This window comes from Nannospalax galili, unplaced genomic scaffold (genome assembly GCF_000622305.1).
Source record: "Nannospalax galili isolate Female #2095 unplaced genomic scaffold, S.galili_v1.0 scaffold1222, whole genome shotgun sequence".
NCBI lineage: Eukaryota > Metazoa > Chordata > Mammalia > Rodentia > Spalacidae > Nannospalax > Nannospalax galili.
The window spans coordinates 434073-450341 of record NW_008348070.1 but is presented as its reverse complement, the minus strand read 5'-3'; the positions used below and the strand labels follow the sequence as shown (position 1 = coordinate 450341).

At 38.5% G+C, this 16269-nt stretch overlaps 1 protein-coding gene across 4 annotated transcripts in view; it reads right to left on the bottom strand.

Annotated features, from left to right (window-relative positions):
• Positions 1-16269, bottom strand: part of Casp4 (caspase 4) — a 31841-nt gene that overhangs the window by 3737 nt on the left and 11835 nt on the right. For all 4 annotated transcript variants that reach the window (XM_029568997.1, XM_029568996.1, XM_029568999.1 and 1 more), the window contains exons 2-6: positions 9876-10130; positions 7225-7334; positions 6315-6488; positions 4821-5055; positions 394-537 (exon numbers count right to left, since the gene is read on the bottom strand). In XM_029568997.1, the coding sequence (XP_029424857.1) occupies positions 394-537; positions 4821-5055; positions 6315-6488; positions 7225-7334; positions 9876-10130 (918 nt within the window). The remainder of the gene's footprint in view (positions 1-393; positions 538-4820; positions 5056-6314; positions 6489-7224; positions 7335-9875; positions 10131-16269) is intronic.

Here is a 16269-nt window from a genome sequence, read left to right as displayed (position 1 = left end):
GCAAAAGGGCTTGGAGGCTGAGGGTATGAGAAAGGAGTCAGTCCTGTGATTCGTAAAACCGTATTCAAGAATGTTAAAGGGATCTGATCAGAAAATGAATCAGTTATTCATTTTGAATGGTGTGACGTCAAGGGATGCCTTGTGTGGGAAAACCTTAATCATTTTGTATGTCTTTTTCTATATACTGCAAGACTTAGTAAAAGTTCAGTTTCAAAACAGTGTAGGGAAACCCATTGCCTCAGAACAAAGGTAAGATTAGTTTATTGATGTATTTATTAATTTCACTCAAAATTTGTCTGAGAGAATCTGCATAAAACCAAAATTGAAGTTTTTGAAATATTAATAGGTAGCTCTTAACCTGTGAAACTGTTAGAATCAAAAAAATGAACATACGTGGAGTTGTGGAGTAGAAGGCTATGAAGTCTTTCTCTACGTGGCTCAGCTCAACAGCATCTGGTTCCACATTCTTGGGTAGTTCTGCAGCGCTGAAGACCCTGGCTTTTGGATCCTTTCTGATCCATACTTCTCCACGATTTTCTGTAGAGACATGAACTTACTATTACTGTGCCTCACTCTGTGAGACTTTCACAGTCGCTGACTTTGGTCTTTATTGACGATCATTCTAATTAAACTACCTATACACACACACACACACACACACACACACACACACACACACACACTAAGAAGGAGAGAGGGCAAGACAGAAAAACGCGCACTCATAAGTACAGACAGAAAGGCTCAAACACACAGGAACAGAGAAGACTGCTTTCCCATTAGTCACTAAGAAACTACCTTATTACTGATGACAGGATTGTCATTAAAGTAAAAATGCAGTATCATGAAACTGGAAGGACAGACATGTTTCCTAAAAACAGCAAAGAATCCACAGATGAGCTGTCATTCCAGTGCACAGTTTCCTGGTTTTAGCTAAATTACTTCTGCTTCTTAACTATTATTTTTGCTTCCATAGGGTAACTGGAAGTTAAAATCAGCATTGAAGTTGGATGTGGTAGTATATGATCATAAAACCAGTTCCCAGGAGACTAAGGCTTGCGGGATGCTCTGAGTTCTAGGCAGCTGTATCTACAAAGCAATTCCTGTCTTGAATCAATAAGATAAAATAACCTAATAAAATAAGTGAAGACTCTGGGCTGGAGAGATGGCTCAGAGATTAAGAGCACTGATTGCTCTTGCAGAGGACCTGAGTTCAATTCCCAGCACCCACATGGCGGCTATGAACCATCTATAACTCCAGTTCCAAGGGATCTGATGCCCTCTTCTGGATCTTGCAGGATTGTATGGCATTGGTGCACTCACATACATGCAGGCAATACACTCATACACATAAAATAAAAATAATAAATAAAATATTTAAAAAATAAGTGAAGACTACGTTAGACGTGCCTGCCCACTTATGATTATTGCTGCACTATTCATGAGAGTAACTTGTGGAATCAGACCAGGAGCTCATTTAAAGATGAATGGATAAAGACGAAACTATAAGATAATGAAGCATTATTCAATAGAAAGGTCAGAATTCTGCTATTTGAAGGAAAATAGGTGGATGTGTAGGCCATCGAAATAGAAAACAAGCCAGACTAAAAAGAGAAATACCAATTGATTTTTCTCATGGTCTGCATCTAGACTGAAAAGTGAAGACATGAAATTTGAAGTGAGTCTATTTCAGAAGAGAAAGAACCAGCAATGGGGAATGGGAAAGAAGAGAGTGTGTGTGGTGGAGCACAATCAAAGGATCGTACATGAATGTATGAAGTTTTCATGATTTATATGTGCTTAAAAGGCCAAAAGGGATAAATTTTCATAAAGATCACACCTGGTTTTAGATTTTGTATATAACTATTAATATACAAATTGTACCAGTTAATATTAATTACTATGATGATGAACTCTGCCTTAACAATTTGCACGCTCATCTCTGTTGACCCTCTACTTCTGTTTCATCCTCCTCCTGCTACTTCCCCCACTTCCTATTCACTTCTCATCCTGTAAGAGAACCCCTTCTTTATTCAGATTATGTTTTTATATTTATTTATTTATTTTTAAAGTGATTTTTTGATATTTTCATACAGTTATAGTTTAATGGTATTTAGATTCCCTCCCCATCTTACCCTCCACCACTGCCACCCATTAAAGTTAATGTATACTCATATATATACATATGTATAGCCTATAGATGCTACTTTGTGTCCCCAAATGTCCTTCAGTGTAGGTCCACCCACTGGGCCAACCAAGAGTCCCAACCCTGCAAGATACTGAGTTTTACCCTCCCAGCAGAGATCAATTGTCCAAGGTTCCTTAGATTGGTGCATGATCAATAAGGAAACAGTCTTCAAGGCCTCTGGGAACTTGCTCATCTAAACTTACAACAGTGATGTCAGCATACACGAGACCCATGTTGGCTCAATCAGACAAAATCCCAGCATATAACTGGGGACATAGGCAGCAGGCCCCAACCTTAGCTGAAGAACTGTTGACAATTGATTACTGTGGGGAGAAGGTGAGTTGATTTTCTTTAAGGGAGAGGGTCTAGATAGACTGGCTAGACCCTGGTGGATGAACTTATACTGAGGGATGTCTGGGTACACTAACTTGACTTGATAGGTCTTAATATATATGGCAAAATGCATGAATTTGGTGGGGGAGGCAAGAGGAGGTGCATTTGGGGGAGGGGATATAAAAATGTTTAAGATGTTTTGTATGAAGTATTCAAAAATGCAATAAAAATGTACATTGAAACAAACACTTCCTTAAGTTGGGTTGGAATTTCTTACCTACTCCCCCATATCGATGCTAAGATTTTGTCTGGTTTGACCTTGCAAATTTTTCATGAAATTTCTACATGGATCTGACCAATAACATTTAATAATTCTCTTCCTGTGTTTGGTTTATTATGTATAACCTGGAAAATTATTGTTATGCCAATTTTCCTTCAAATTTCAGGATTTTATTTCTCTTTGACCTTATAGCATCTCATTGCACATAAACACAATGTTTTCTTGATCCATTTTTCTGTTGGCGGAAACCTATGCTGATTATATAACTTAGCTATTGGGATTAGGGCCTTAATAAGACAGCCATGTCCACAGCTCTATGGTATGGTGACTTTGGTTACTTCAAGTATATATTTATGAGCTGTAGAGCTAGATTGTACTTAGTGGCCCTACTACTTTATACTGCTTCCCACAGGTTTGTTTATTCTTACCATCCATTTGTTGCTTATTTTGCCATTCTGACTCCAGTCAGTTAGAAACCAAATACAGTTCTGGTGTCCACTTCCTTAATGTCTAAAGATATTGATTATATTTTCATTTGTTTATTAGCTATTTTTACTTTGTATATTGAGAAGTATCTGTTCTGATTATTTAACTGTTTTTGACTAGACTGAATGTTAAAGGTTTGAGTTCTTTATGGGATGCATAAACTTTGTCGTAATCAATCCTCTGCTGTTGTATAACTTGCCATTCTGTATCTGCAACTTGTGCCTTCATTTTGTTGTGTTTTGTGATTATTTCCTTTACTATTCAATTTTTTTGTGCTTGTTTGTTTATTTGATACATAGAGGGATTAAACACAGGGATACATAGAGGGATTACTACAAGATTGGGAAATGCTCTACCACTAACGCTTATGCCCTTAAAGTTTGTTCTTGCATTCTTACATTTTGATACAGGGTCACAGTAAGTAGCTGGCTTTGAACTCTCTCTGTAGATCAGGCATGTCTTGAACCTCTGAGCCAATGGACTCACCCACCTAAGTCACTAATATTATAGGCATACAAGTTCATGCTCACATAAGAAGCACTTTTTATTGTGTTTATATGGTATACGTGCTTGTATGTGCATGGCTGCAGTACAAACTCACATGACTGTAGCGTGGCATGTGTAGGTGTGTGCACACACACGTGAGGCATGAAGACAGCATTGGCCATTGTTAATCAGATGCCAACATTTTGTTTCTTGAGTTAGCATGTTTTGCTGGCTTTGAACTTGCCAAGTAGACTAATCTAGATGGCCACTGAAACATAAGCATCTACCACCAGGATCCATATCTCTCTGCCTCCCAAGTGCTGAGAAAAGAAACTTGTATATTCTGTTGATAATAGAAACACTATTCATCATGTGTTGTAACTTTCATATTGCTTTGCTGCCTTTATGGCTTCATAGTTCATCTATTGATGAGGGTAGGGTGTTGATGTCAAGCACAATTATTGTATTGAGGAATTGTCCCATTTTCAAATACATCTCTATGTCAAATAATGTAAAAAAAAAAAAAACACGAGTAAAATAATAATGAAGGTTTGAAGTGTTCTAAGGCATTTCCTCTCATCTGTCCAGAGCTTTCTCATTCCCAGTAGTTATGTGTTAGTTCTTGTGTTATAGTCATGACAATTTTTTTCAGGACCAAATATTTCTGTCAAACTGATTTAAGGATTCTCTAAATTTCCCTCATCACAAGCTGGGCGTGGTGATGCACACCTTTAAAATGTGCACTTGGGAGGCAGAGGCAGGCGGATCTTTGTGAGTTCGAGGCCAGTGGGTCTACATAGTGAGTTCCAGGACAACTGGGGCTACAGGCAGATCCTGTCTCAAAAAGACAAAAAAAAAAAAAAAAAAAAAAAAATAAGATTATATAAAACTTTCTCAATAAACCAGGCAAATTGTCATGATACCACAATTGATAGAAATTCCTATTAATTTCATTAACTTATATAAGCTGAATTTGGCCCAAGATTATTTCCTCCAAATGTAAGACCCATGTTTCATTCCTCACAGCAGATGGTCCATGTCAGAACTCACCACCTCTGCAGGCCTGCACGATGATGACCTTGGGTTTGTCTCTTAGTCCCGGACAATTGCAGTTGTTGAATATCTGATAGACGGTGTCATAATGTAGCACATCAGCACTTTCATTACTGTGCATAACGCCACAGACTCCATGCAGCGTGCCATGAGACATTAGCACCAAGAATGTGCTGTCTGAATTTGTGTGCTCTGGGAGGGCAGCAAAGTCCTTCAGCTCAGACTCCATACCCTGGAAAAGAGCAAGGTCTTCCTTCAGTAGGCAAGTGTTGAAATTAATCTTATATTCTCATTTTGGGATAAAAAAATATTGGAAATACAAGTCTGATATTTACATGGTGGCTACTCAGTTATTTTACTTTATCTTCTTGATGGAATAGTGGGTTCCAGCTTTCTATGCCTGGCAATACATTATACACTGTTTCTATAATATATCACATGATTGTGTCTTGTATGACCTGTTCTTCTCCACTTCTAAGTTTTCTCTTCTTATATACTGAGTGGCTTGTGTTGCGGTATGTTATTATTGTTCTTGAAAAATCTTCCCATGTTCTTAGAATTAAATTAAACTTTGGGCCTCACTCCTGCTTTTTTTCCCATCTCACCTTCCTCAAACTCCAGTATTCATTATCTTGTGTTTTCTTGTACCAGTTGTCCTCTCAATTTAGCCTCTATGTACTTAGAGGTCTCTTCTTGGAAGGCACTATACCTCACATATACCCAGAACTTTCTTATTCCTAATAAGTATGTTTCAGCTTCTGTGTTACTGTGGCGAAAGTTTCCTAAGATTTGCATCATCATTCCCTGCCCCCCACTCTCCCGTTTTCTCTCGTTCCCAGTTTCCATTTTTCTTTCAGTGACAACTGACTTTTGTTATGTTGACATGTACATAGCCAAATCTCTAAGTGAGTTTTTTCTTACACTGAATTGCTAAATTTGTATACTAAATTACATTCCTTCATAGTATGCTTACAGGACATTTCCAGTCTCGTTTACAAACCTGTCTCCACTACCAGAAAGAGCTCCTAGTACCAAGTCAGAGATAATACTTGCTTTATGGGTGCTCTTGGTCTTAATACTCGTTACTCTGTGAATTTCTGGGGCTGAATTTCCCCATTTTGGAATTAACTAAGGATATGTTTTTCACCTATGTGAGTAACTTTTTTCTGCAGTTCTTGGAACTGAAGATATTTGAAAGTAAAATAAGCACAGATTTCATCTCTCATTTGACAATTTAGATAACACACAGGTAGATCTCTCTCTCTCTCTCTCTCTCACACACACATACACAGACACACACACACACACACACACACACACACACACACACACACACACACACACACACACATGTACCTGCTTGTGTCCAGAGGTTGATAGATATTTTTTTAACATTGTAAAAATCAGCTCTGAGTAGGAGACTATGTATTTTCTCTGTATAAGATTATAGTAGGGGTATGGCCTCTTACCTTACCTGTTAGGTCCTCTTACCTTAGCTGTTAGATTCTCTTTCAGTACCACAGTATAGCCCAGGTCTTCAAGAAGACGATTCATTCCTTTGGTGTCAAAAATAGCCCCTTGCCTAAAAGGAAGATGCTTGAACTCTGTATTGCATATGATAAGGGCCATCCGAGTACGACCTTCCCGCTCCTTTATTGGATAGATCTGCGCAAAATGAGCATGCAGTGACTTTGACTTGCCTGAATTCTTTGAAAGCCTATTTGGCCATTATAAATATTGCTTCATTAAACTCTCATATAGTTTCCCTCTCCCTCAAACTTTAGCCAAATATACTGCCTTCTTCTACTTCAAGATCCCCAACCATAAACCAGATTATAACTTGCATAGTTACATGAGAATGTTGGGAAACCCAGAAGAATTGCTGCTCTCTTTTCTTCTTTATTTACCTAATCAAACTTTTCTAGAATTCAAGGTTCAGGTCATATATAAAACCAAAGGATGTTTATCATCAGCTAAGGTTTAAAAAAGTAGTAAAACAAGAAAATTCATATTTGGTAATATTATTTTGAAATTAGCTTTAAAATATCAGCATCATGTTTTGCACACTTTAATATTAAAATATCTTCCGTGTTTATGCTTTTAAACTAGATTACAATTACTACTCAGCTATGTTATTGTGTAAATATTTTGATTTAATGACTGTAGTTAAAATTCTCATAAATCCTAAATATATATGAGAATAAATAAATGAACTAAAATTTGGAACGCGCATTTTTCACTGAATTAAAAATGAATTAGAATCAGGTTTCAGCACCTTAACACACCCCTTAAAAATCATATGTAACAGATGTGGCCATTGTCTATATCCTCTGAGCTCCAATTTTTAAGAAATTGTCTTCAGTTTTTCTATTTTCTCTGTTCCAAGCACAGAGTAGAGTACCTCGTTAGCCTTTACTCTACGCAGTCTCATGAAGTCTTCAGGGGGACAAAGCTTAAGGGAGTCCGCAGATTCTTCTGGTGCCTCTGGTCTCTTCTCTGTTACTGGATCAACTGTAAGATATATCACACAATGAAAATTTTACATGACTCTGAGACCTGATGTCAGCCAAGCATATGGGTTAAAGAGACAGTCCTTGGAGGGAGGAATGCCATGTGACATGCAGACATTACAGTGACGGCTATACTGTACCCAAGGAAAAGTGTTATTCTATGAAAGGGGTAAGTAGGCCTTGACAGAAATGAAGAGGTGATGATTATTGGGAAAACCTCTATAACTTTGGATCAATTTGGCCTTCCCATGTTCAACTAAGATATTTTTATATTTCCGATGACTTTACTCTATAGCACTCATTCATCTTAGTATAAATCCATTGTCTCTTAGCAAGGATGTATTATTTATCAGAGTGTTATCTATTAGAAAATTACAAGAATTGGTATGCGATTGTATACCAATTGTATGTCTTCTAATATCCTAATGAATTAATAAAGAAAATTAATTTTAATAATACTCAGTAAAAAACACCAAACACATTTTCATTTTAGTACGTGTTACTAGCCACAGTTCCAGTATTGCGTCTGACAAGGGCTCTGGCCGCCATCCTGGATGGGAAAACATTCTATGCCGAAGTGAAGACACTCTCCTAACTCACACAGACATGCAGACCAACACTTGAAATCTAGAATCCTTAACTAAAGAAGTGTTTTATTTTTCAGAAGCCTAAGTTCAAATTCTGACCTTTCTAGGAGATACTTGCTTTAATTATCCCTCCCCGACTCATAATGCTATTTAAAGGGTTAACAAAAAGGGTATTGCAACCACCATAAAGGGGCAGTTCCTATTCTATTTTGTTTATTTTTGTTTGATTTATGAAAGATTCAGACATAATTTGATTGTTTTGTCTTCAGAGTGCTGAACACAACAATAATTTTTAAAAATATTTTTGGGAAAGAACTTTATATGTATGAGTATAACGCCTGCATGTAGGTACCTGCACCCATGTCCTGCAGTGCCCACAGAGGTGAGAAGAGAATGTCGGATCCCCTGAAACTGGAGTTATAGATGGTTGTTAGCTAACATATGTATGCTGTGACTCAAGCATATGTCTTCTGCAAGAGCAGTCAGTGCTCTTAACCACTGAGCCATTTCTCCAGCCCCACCAACCAATGTTAGCTGTTAGCCTGTTTTAAAATTCTGGGTAATATTTCACCCTTTTTGAAAAAATTCAATTCTATGACATTTTAACCTGTGACACTATCAGATGTTGCTTAACCTAACTACCAGGATTATGCAAGGAATGGGGACATTGCAGAGCCCTCCTGTATATCAGAGAGGAGGAGGAACTCGTAAACAAATTAGATGTTTACCAAGATCTCACACTACAATGCTTCCTTTCAGGAAAGGAGTGACAATTTGATAATCATGTTCAGCAGTATGAATCAGGAAAGGTATTTTCTCTGTTTGATTTTCTCTAAATTTGAGATGTAGTATTACTGCATAAAATTTTCATTTTTAATATGTGTCATAATATTTTTTCTTTTTCATTCATTATCCTTTGCAGATAGAACTTGGAGTGATGATCTCTGATTCACGTGCTTGACAGGTAGCACAAATGTAGACGTTTAGCACAAATATAACTAATAACTTGGCTTCACACTATCCTTCACTCTGTATGCTCAGGACTTGGCAAGACACTTCAGCATTCACATTCCCACAGTGCTGGCCAAAGTCTTGACCTATTCTAATATCCCATTTTGCCTGGTACTCTGGTTGGCTGGGCCATTGCATTCAAATTGTCCTGGAGTCTCCTTGGAGAGTCCAGTACAAGTAGAGTCCATGGCTCCCCCAGATCGCTCATGAGTGTGATCACATGTGCCTCTTCTCCCTCCATCTCAGTCACTGCTGAGCAGAGAGTTCATTTCTGCTTAGAACTTGGTCCTCGGTGTGATGCCTGAGGTTGTTAAAATCATTTTGAACCTCTTTCTCCAATTCTGATTCCCATTTGTAGCGTTTCTGATTTTGTGGCTGAGAGTTTTTCAGTTTGTGAAAAAGCAACTAGTTGGTTGAATGGGGGTATGTGTTTAGTTTTAGTTATGTTAATTTCATGATCAACAGAACATGTGACCATAAGTAATGAATATGTAATCAGAGACATGAGCCTGGAGCTCAGAGGAGAGAATGCTGGCTGAGAGCTGACATGGTTGGAGCAATCATGTTCCTGGCTGTGAGACACTCCTGGCCTTACAAAGCCATGTGAGGAAGAATTAGAAAGGACCCCATTTCAGAGAAGCCCAGGCTGACGGTACTCACAAATTCACAAGATGACAGAACCACATTTTAAGTGTTCCCTTCTGTAATTATTGTTTGGCTAGTTATTTCTATGAATGGCTTTAGCATTGAACTTTGCCTTTTACCTACCTGGAAAGTGTATGCAACCCTGTGAAGGGCAAAGCGACCTCTAAACGGAGGATTATTTTAGAGAAAAATGATACTTTAGTGATGGAATGGTAAAAAGGTAAAGAGGGAATTGAGTGCAGTGATGGAATAGACTCTGGAAATTTTGAGTTAGTCACTGGCAGTCATGCTTCTCTTACCGTCACCATTGTTGGTATTTTCATCCATATTTAGGAAAGTTTGGAGAAGCACTTGGCCTACTTTACTTTGTTTCTTTTTTATAGTGTCCACAAAGACCCGACGCTTGTCTTTACGGTCAGCGTTGTTAAATTTTTCTTTCTCATCTGCCTCTAATTTCAACACGTTACTTTGCACCACTTTTTCCAAGTACTCTGAAAGTAATTCTTTGCCCACACGTTCCAGCATCTTAAGTGGTTTTGGAGAGTGGTTGCTTTCTGTGGGAGGCAAAAAGACTCATTGAACTGTGGGTTCAGGGAAAGAGTTTTGTCTCACTTCAGGTATAGCCTGAGGACCAGAAATTGATTTTTTAAAAAATGAGATCTGATTTTTTCCATTTCTGAAACAAGTCACACACCTCTTTCATTATACCTATAGAATCATGTTTGTACCAGAACATGCTAATTACTTGTGTGGTAGCTTGTTCTCCTCTTTTGTGGTGTTGCACACGCACTACTTTCATATTTACAGTTCTCTTCCTCACATCCTAGATGACCATGATTCAGCAGGAATGTGCAGCTCAGGGAAGTCTGCCATCTTGTCCAGACACTAAGCTCTTCCCACTGGTTCATAGACTCCTCCCTCTACTCTGCATTTAATCTCTCTGTTAAAAGCAGTATGCTTTTGAATCCTTAATATTTTACCTATACTTATATACACTTTTCTGTGCTTAGAGTGTTTTAAAGGATTTAATTTATTACGAATATATGAAAAAGTAAAGAAAATGAACAAATGCTTTTAAGTCCCAATTCCTCTAAGTTCTTGTTCAAAATAAAAAATTTAGCAGTGTGGCAAACACATTTAATCCCAGCACTTGGGAGGCAGAGGGAAGTGGATCTTTATGAGCTTGAGAGCAGTCTGTTCTACACAGATAGTACCCCGACAGGCAGGATTACAAGTGGGATCATGTACTACCAAAAACCAAAAAATTTTAAAAATTAACCTGATATTACCATTACTCTTAAAGTATCAAAAACAAAACGTTTAGGGAAGTAGTACACAGATATGAGAGTATTATATTATTTTAGTTCTATAGATAAAATGTGGGCAGTGAAAAGGCAGAATATGAAAACAGTCTTCACTTAACTTTCTCAAATTAGTCATCCATTGCTTAAAGTTGTGAAGGTAACACTGAAAAAGAATCATATAGTCAAAGAAAATTTGCCAACATAGAAAACAAAGAACTTTGGCCCAGAAGTAAGGACCCCGTGTTTCCTGTTATCTCGAGTTTTCTTTTAAGAAACGTGTATTGGGGCACCTTGCAGCTTCTCTCCTGGGTTAGTCCAGCATGCCCTCCACATCTTGACTCCTCCAGCCTCATTCACCCTCCCATCTCCCCCACCCATCTTTCTTCCTAGCCTGGGTGCTGTCCCATTCCTTTTCTTGGTACACCAGGCACCAGGGAAACCACCACTGCTTCCTGATTCTTTGAATCCAGACCAACCCAGTTCCTTGTCATGGTCTCAGGGAGCCCTCTAGGCCTGGTCCCACCCTCACCTCCCTCTGCTTCCCTGGGCTGCATGGCCTGCCAGCCTCTTTCCTGGACACTGGGGCTGACCTCTCAGCCAGAGTCACCACTGCTTCCTGATCCCTAGCATCCAGAGGGACTCAGTTCCTACTCCCAGTCCCCAGGAGCCCTCTGGGGTCCTGACATCACCTTCCTCTGCTTCCTAGGGCCTGCTGGACCCAGTGGCCTCTCTCCTGGCTAAGTCCATCATGCCCTCATGCCTTGACCCCCATAGCCTCATTCACCCTCCCATCTCCCCCACCCATGTCTCCTCCTAGCCTGGGGACTGTCTCACTCCTTTTCTTGGTGCCCCAGACACCGGGGGGAACCACCACTGTTTCCTGACCCTTTGCACCTAGACCAACCCAGTTCCTTTTCATGGTCCCTAGGAGCCCTCTGGGCCTGGTCCCACCATCACCTCCCTCTGCTTCCCTGGGCTGTACAATCCACCAGCCTCTTTCCTCAACACCTGGGCTGACCTCTTGGCTTCCTGATCCTTTCCATACAGACCAACCCAGTTCCTCCCTCAGTCCCTAGGAGCCCTTGGGGACTCTTCTTGTCCCCATCTCCCTTTGCATCTCTGGGTGGCATGGCCACCAGCATCTTTCCTGGGCCCAGCTTTCAGGCCAGTCCAAGCCCCAAATTCCTGAGGACATCTTTCCTGGAGGAATTCAGACCTTAGGAGAAAACCTGAGAGCATCTGGTCCTCATCTGACTTGGGCCTCTGTGGGAACTCTGAAGACAAAAGCAATGTGGTCACTCCAATATAAAATCAAAAGAGAGGATAAAGTGGATGAACTAGACCACTCAAGCAAAGATTATGAAAAATTTAAGAAAGCACAAGAATGGAATATGCAGAAATTGTGTGACACCATAAAAAGATCAAACTTACAAATCATAGGCATGCAGGAAGGAAAAGAATCCCAAAATAATGGCATGGACCAGATCTTCAACAAAATCGTAAAAGAAAATTTCCCAAAATAAAAGACATGCCCATACAAATACAAGAAGCATATAGAACACCAAATAGACAGGACCAGAAAAGAAACTCTCCATGGGACATCATAGTATAAACACTAAATGTACAGAACAAAGAGACAATACTAAAAGCTGCAAAAGAAAAAAAAAAAAAAAACAAGTCACATATAAAGGAAAACCCATTAGGATTACAGCTAACTTTTCAGTGTAAACTATGAAAGCCAGAAGAGCCGGGACCAAAGTATTCCCAGTTCTAAATGACCACAGATGCCAACCCAGATTACTATACCCAGTCAAAATGTATATTATAATCCAAGGGGAAAGAAAAATCTTCCATGGCATAAGTAGCTGAAGGAATTCATGTCCACAAAACCAGCCCTTCAGAGAGTTCTGGAAGCAATACAAAGCTGAAGAAAGGAATGACTATACCCAAGGGATTGCAGAAAGAAATTCAATGAATGTATAAATGTGGAAATGTACAGCTATATCAAGAATGTGAACAGAAATAAAAATGACAGAATTCAATACATATCCGTCATTAATAACTTTAAATATTAATGGACTGAACTCCCCAGTCAGAAGACACAGAGTAGGTGAAAGGATTAAGAAACAAAACCCATCTTTTTGTTTTCTGCAAGAAACTCACCTCACTTTCAAGGACAGGCACTAACTTAAGGTGAAAGGATGTTAAAAAAATATACCAAGCAAATGGTACTGAGAAAAAAGCAGGCATTGCAATTCTAATATCTGACAAAAAAGACTTCAAACTAAAACTAATCAGAAGAGATAAAGAGGACCACTTCATTCTCATCAAAGGAACAATAAACCAAGAAGATATTACAATCATGAACATATATTCACCAAACTCTGGTGCACCAAACTTCATAAAATAATACTATGGGACTTTAAGACCCAGATTAATACCAACTCATTAATACTAGGGGACTTCAATACACCACTATCTCCATTAGATAGGTCAACAGGGCAGAGAGTTAACAGAGAGAGATCTAAATTAAACAATACCATATATCAAATGGACCTACCAGACATCTACCGAGTATTCCATCCAAGCACCAAAGGACATACTTTCTATTCAGTGCCTCATGGAAACTTCTCCAAAATCGACCATACACTGGGGCACAAAACAAACTTCAAATACAAAAAGATTGAAATAATTCCATGCTTGGTTTCTATATAGAAATCATGAATTATAGTAGTTGCTAAGAGTAGTCATAAGCAGTACACATTATATCTAAGATACTATAAACATCATGCACCTAAATCTTGGATACTGTAAACTTGATATGAGTTTCAGCTAGTGAGGTAATGTAGTAACCTATTATATCCTTGGTAATTCCCTGGTTACTTTCTGTTAGTGATGTAGCCTTAGTTATTCCTTGGTTACTCCAGATATGATTCCTATATAAGCTTTGTTTGATTCATAATAAACATGCACTTGCACATAGATCTCTGCATCTCCTGTGTCTTGATTTCCGTCCATCAGGGTCTCCAAGCCATTCAGGATTGAACTGTGGTCACTGTACCACGACAAAGATGTACATCCAATACTACTTAATTTAGTCAAAAAGGAAGAAATGGAGGGAGAACTTCCAAATTCCTTCTATAAAGCCAGGATCCCTCTAATACCAAAGCCAGATAAAGATACAACCATAAAGAAAACTATAGGCCCATATCCTTAATGAACATAGATGCAAAAATTCTCAACAAGATACTTGCAAACTGTATATGGACACACATCAAAAGATCATCCACCATGATCAAGCCAACTTTATCCCAGAGATGCAGGAATGGTTCAATATATGTAAGTCAATAAACATCATAAATCATATAAATGGGCTCAAAAACAAGAAGCACATGGTAATCTCAGTAGATGCAGAGAAGGCCTTTGACAAAATCCAACATGCATTTATGTTCAAAGTCCTAGAGGGAATTGGACTGGAAGGAACATACCTCAACATAATTAAAGCCATATATAACAAACCCACAGCCAACCTCATTCTAAATGGAGAAAAATTGGAAGCATTTCCATTGAAATCAGGAACCAGACAAGGCTCTCCACTATCTCTCCTTCTCTTTAGCATAGTGCTTAAAACTCTTGCAAGAGCAATAAGACAAGAGCAGGAAATTAAAGAAGTAATCACTGGAAAAGAAGAGATCAAATTATCCCTTTTTGCAGATGATATGATATATCTAAGAGATGCTAAAAATTCCATGAAAAAACTCCTAGAAATTATTAACATGTTAATTAAATTGGCAGGTTAAAAAATTAACCTACAAAAGTCTGGAGTCTTTCATTATACCAATAACAAACAATCTGAGAAAGAGTACATGGAAACACTCCCTTTCACAGTCCCTGCAAAAAATAAAATAAAATAAAATATCTTGGAATAAACCTGACCAAAGACATTAAAGACGTCTACAAAGAAAAATTTAAATCTTTAAAGATAGAGATTGAGGAAGACATTAGAAGATGGAAGGACCTCTCATGCTCATGGATTGGAAGAATTAATACAGTGAAAATGACCATCCTACCAAAAGCCAATTATAGATTCAGTGCAATGCCAGTCAAAATCCCCATGAAATTTTTCACAGAATTGAAAAAAACCGTCTTAAGATTCATAAGGAAGCACAAAAGACCTTGGATAGCCAAAGCAACCCTAAGCAGTAAGAGCAATGCTGGGAGGATTACTATACCAGATTTTAAGCTGTATTATAGAGCTATAGTCATAAAAACAACACGGTACTGGCACAAAAATAGATCCATAGATCAATGGAACAAAATTGAAGACCCAAATATGAGTACATGCAATTTCATGCACCTAATATTTGACAAAGGGGCCAAGAACACTCACTGGAGGAAGGACAGCATGTTCAGCAAATGCTGCTGGCAGAACTGGTTATCCACCTGTAAAAGAATAAAACTAAACCCTATCTTTCACCTTGCACAAAAGGCAATTCCAAATGGATCAAAGACCTCAATGTAAAGCCTGAAACTCTGAAGCTGTTAGAAGAAAACATTGGCAAAAACCTACAAGATATAGGTTTAGGAAAGGATTTTCTAAACTGGACATTAATTGCTCAGGAAACAAGGTCAAGAATCAACAAATGGGACCTCATTAAGCTAAAACACTTCTGTACATCAAAGGAGGAAATCAGGGAAGTGAAGAGAAAACCCACAGGATGGGAGAAAATCTTCACCAGTGACACATCTGTTTTTCCAGAGGATCTGGGTTTAATTCCCAGCACCCACATTGCAGCCAGTAACTGTCTGTAACGCCAGTTCCAGGAGATCAGACACCCTCTTCTGGCCTTGGAAGGCTTGTACAGTATAGGTGCACTTACACACAGGCAAAACACTCATACAAGTACAATAAAAATAATTTTAAAATGATTTTTATTAAAGCTGTTTTTAAGCCGGGCATGGTGGTGCACGCCTTTAATCCCAACACTGGTGAGGCAGAGGCAGGAGGATCTCTGTGAGTTCAAGGCCAGCCTGGTCTACATAGTGAGTTCCAGGACAGCTGGGGCTACAGGGAGACCCTGTCTCAAAAAAACCAAAAAAAAAAAAAAAAAGCTGTTTATAAAAAGATAAAGAATGACTTTGTACTCTGTAGAGTAGTTTAACAAAAGGGCACCTTTCTGTATTATCAGTGGGAGCAAGATCTAGTATAGTGACTATTAAGAAAAAATAACTCCATAGGGAACACATTAACTATACACTTAACTAACACTTAACTATATAGCCAAAGCATGAAAAAGAAGAAGTAAAGAGATAATTGAACTTAAATACTCATTGCTCTATTATACATCAGACAAGGCAGAATCAAAGCATCTGTGGACAGGTAAATATA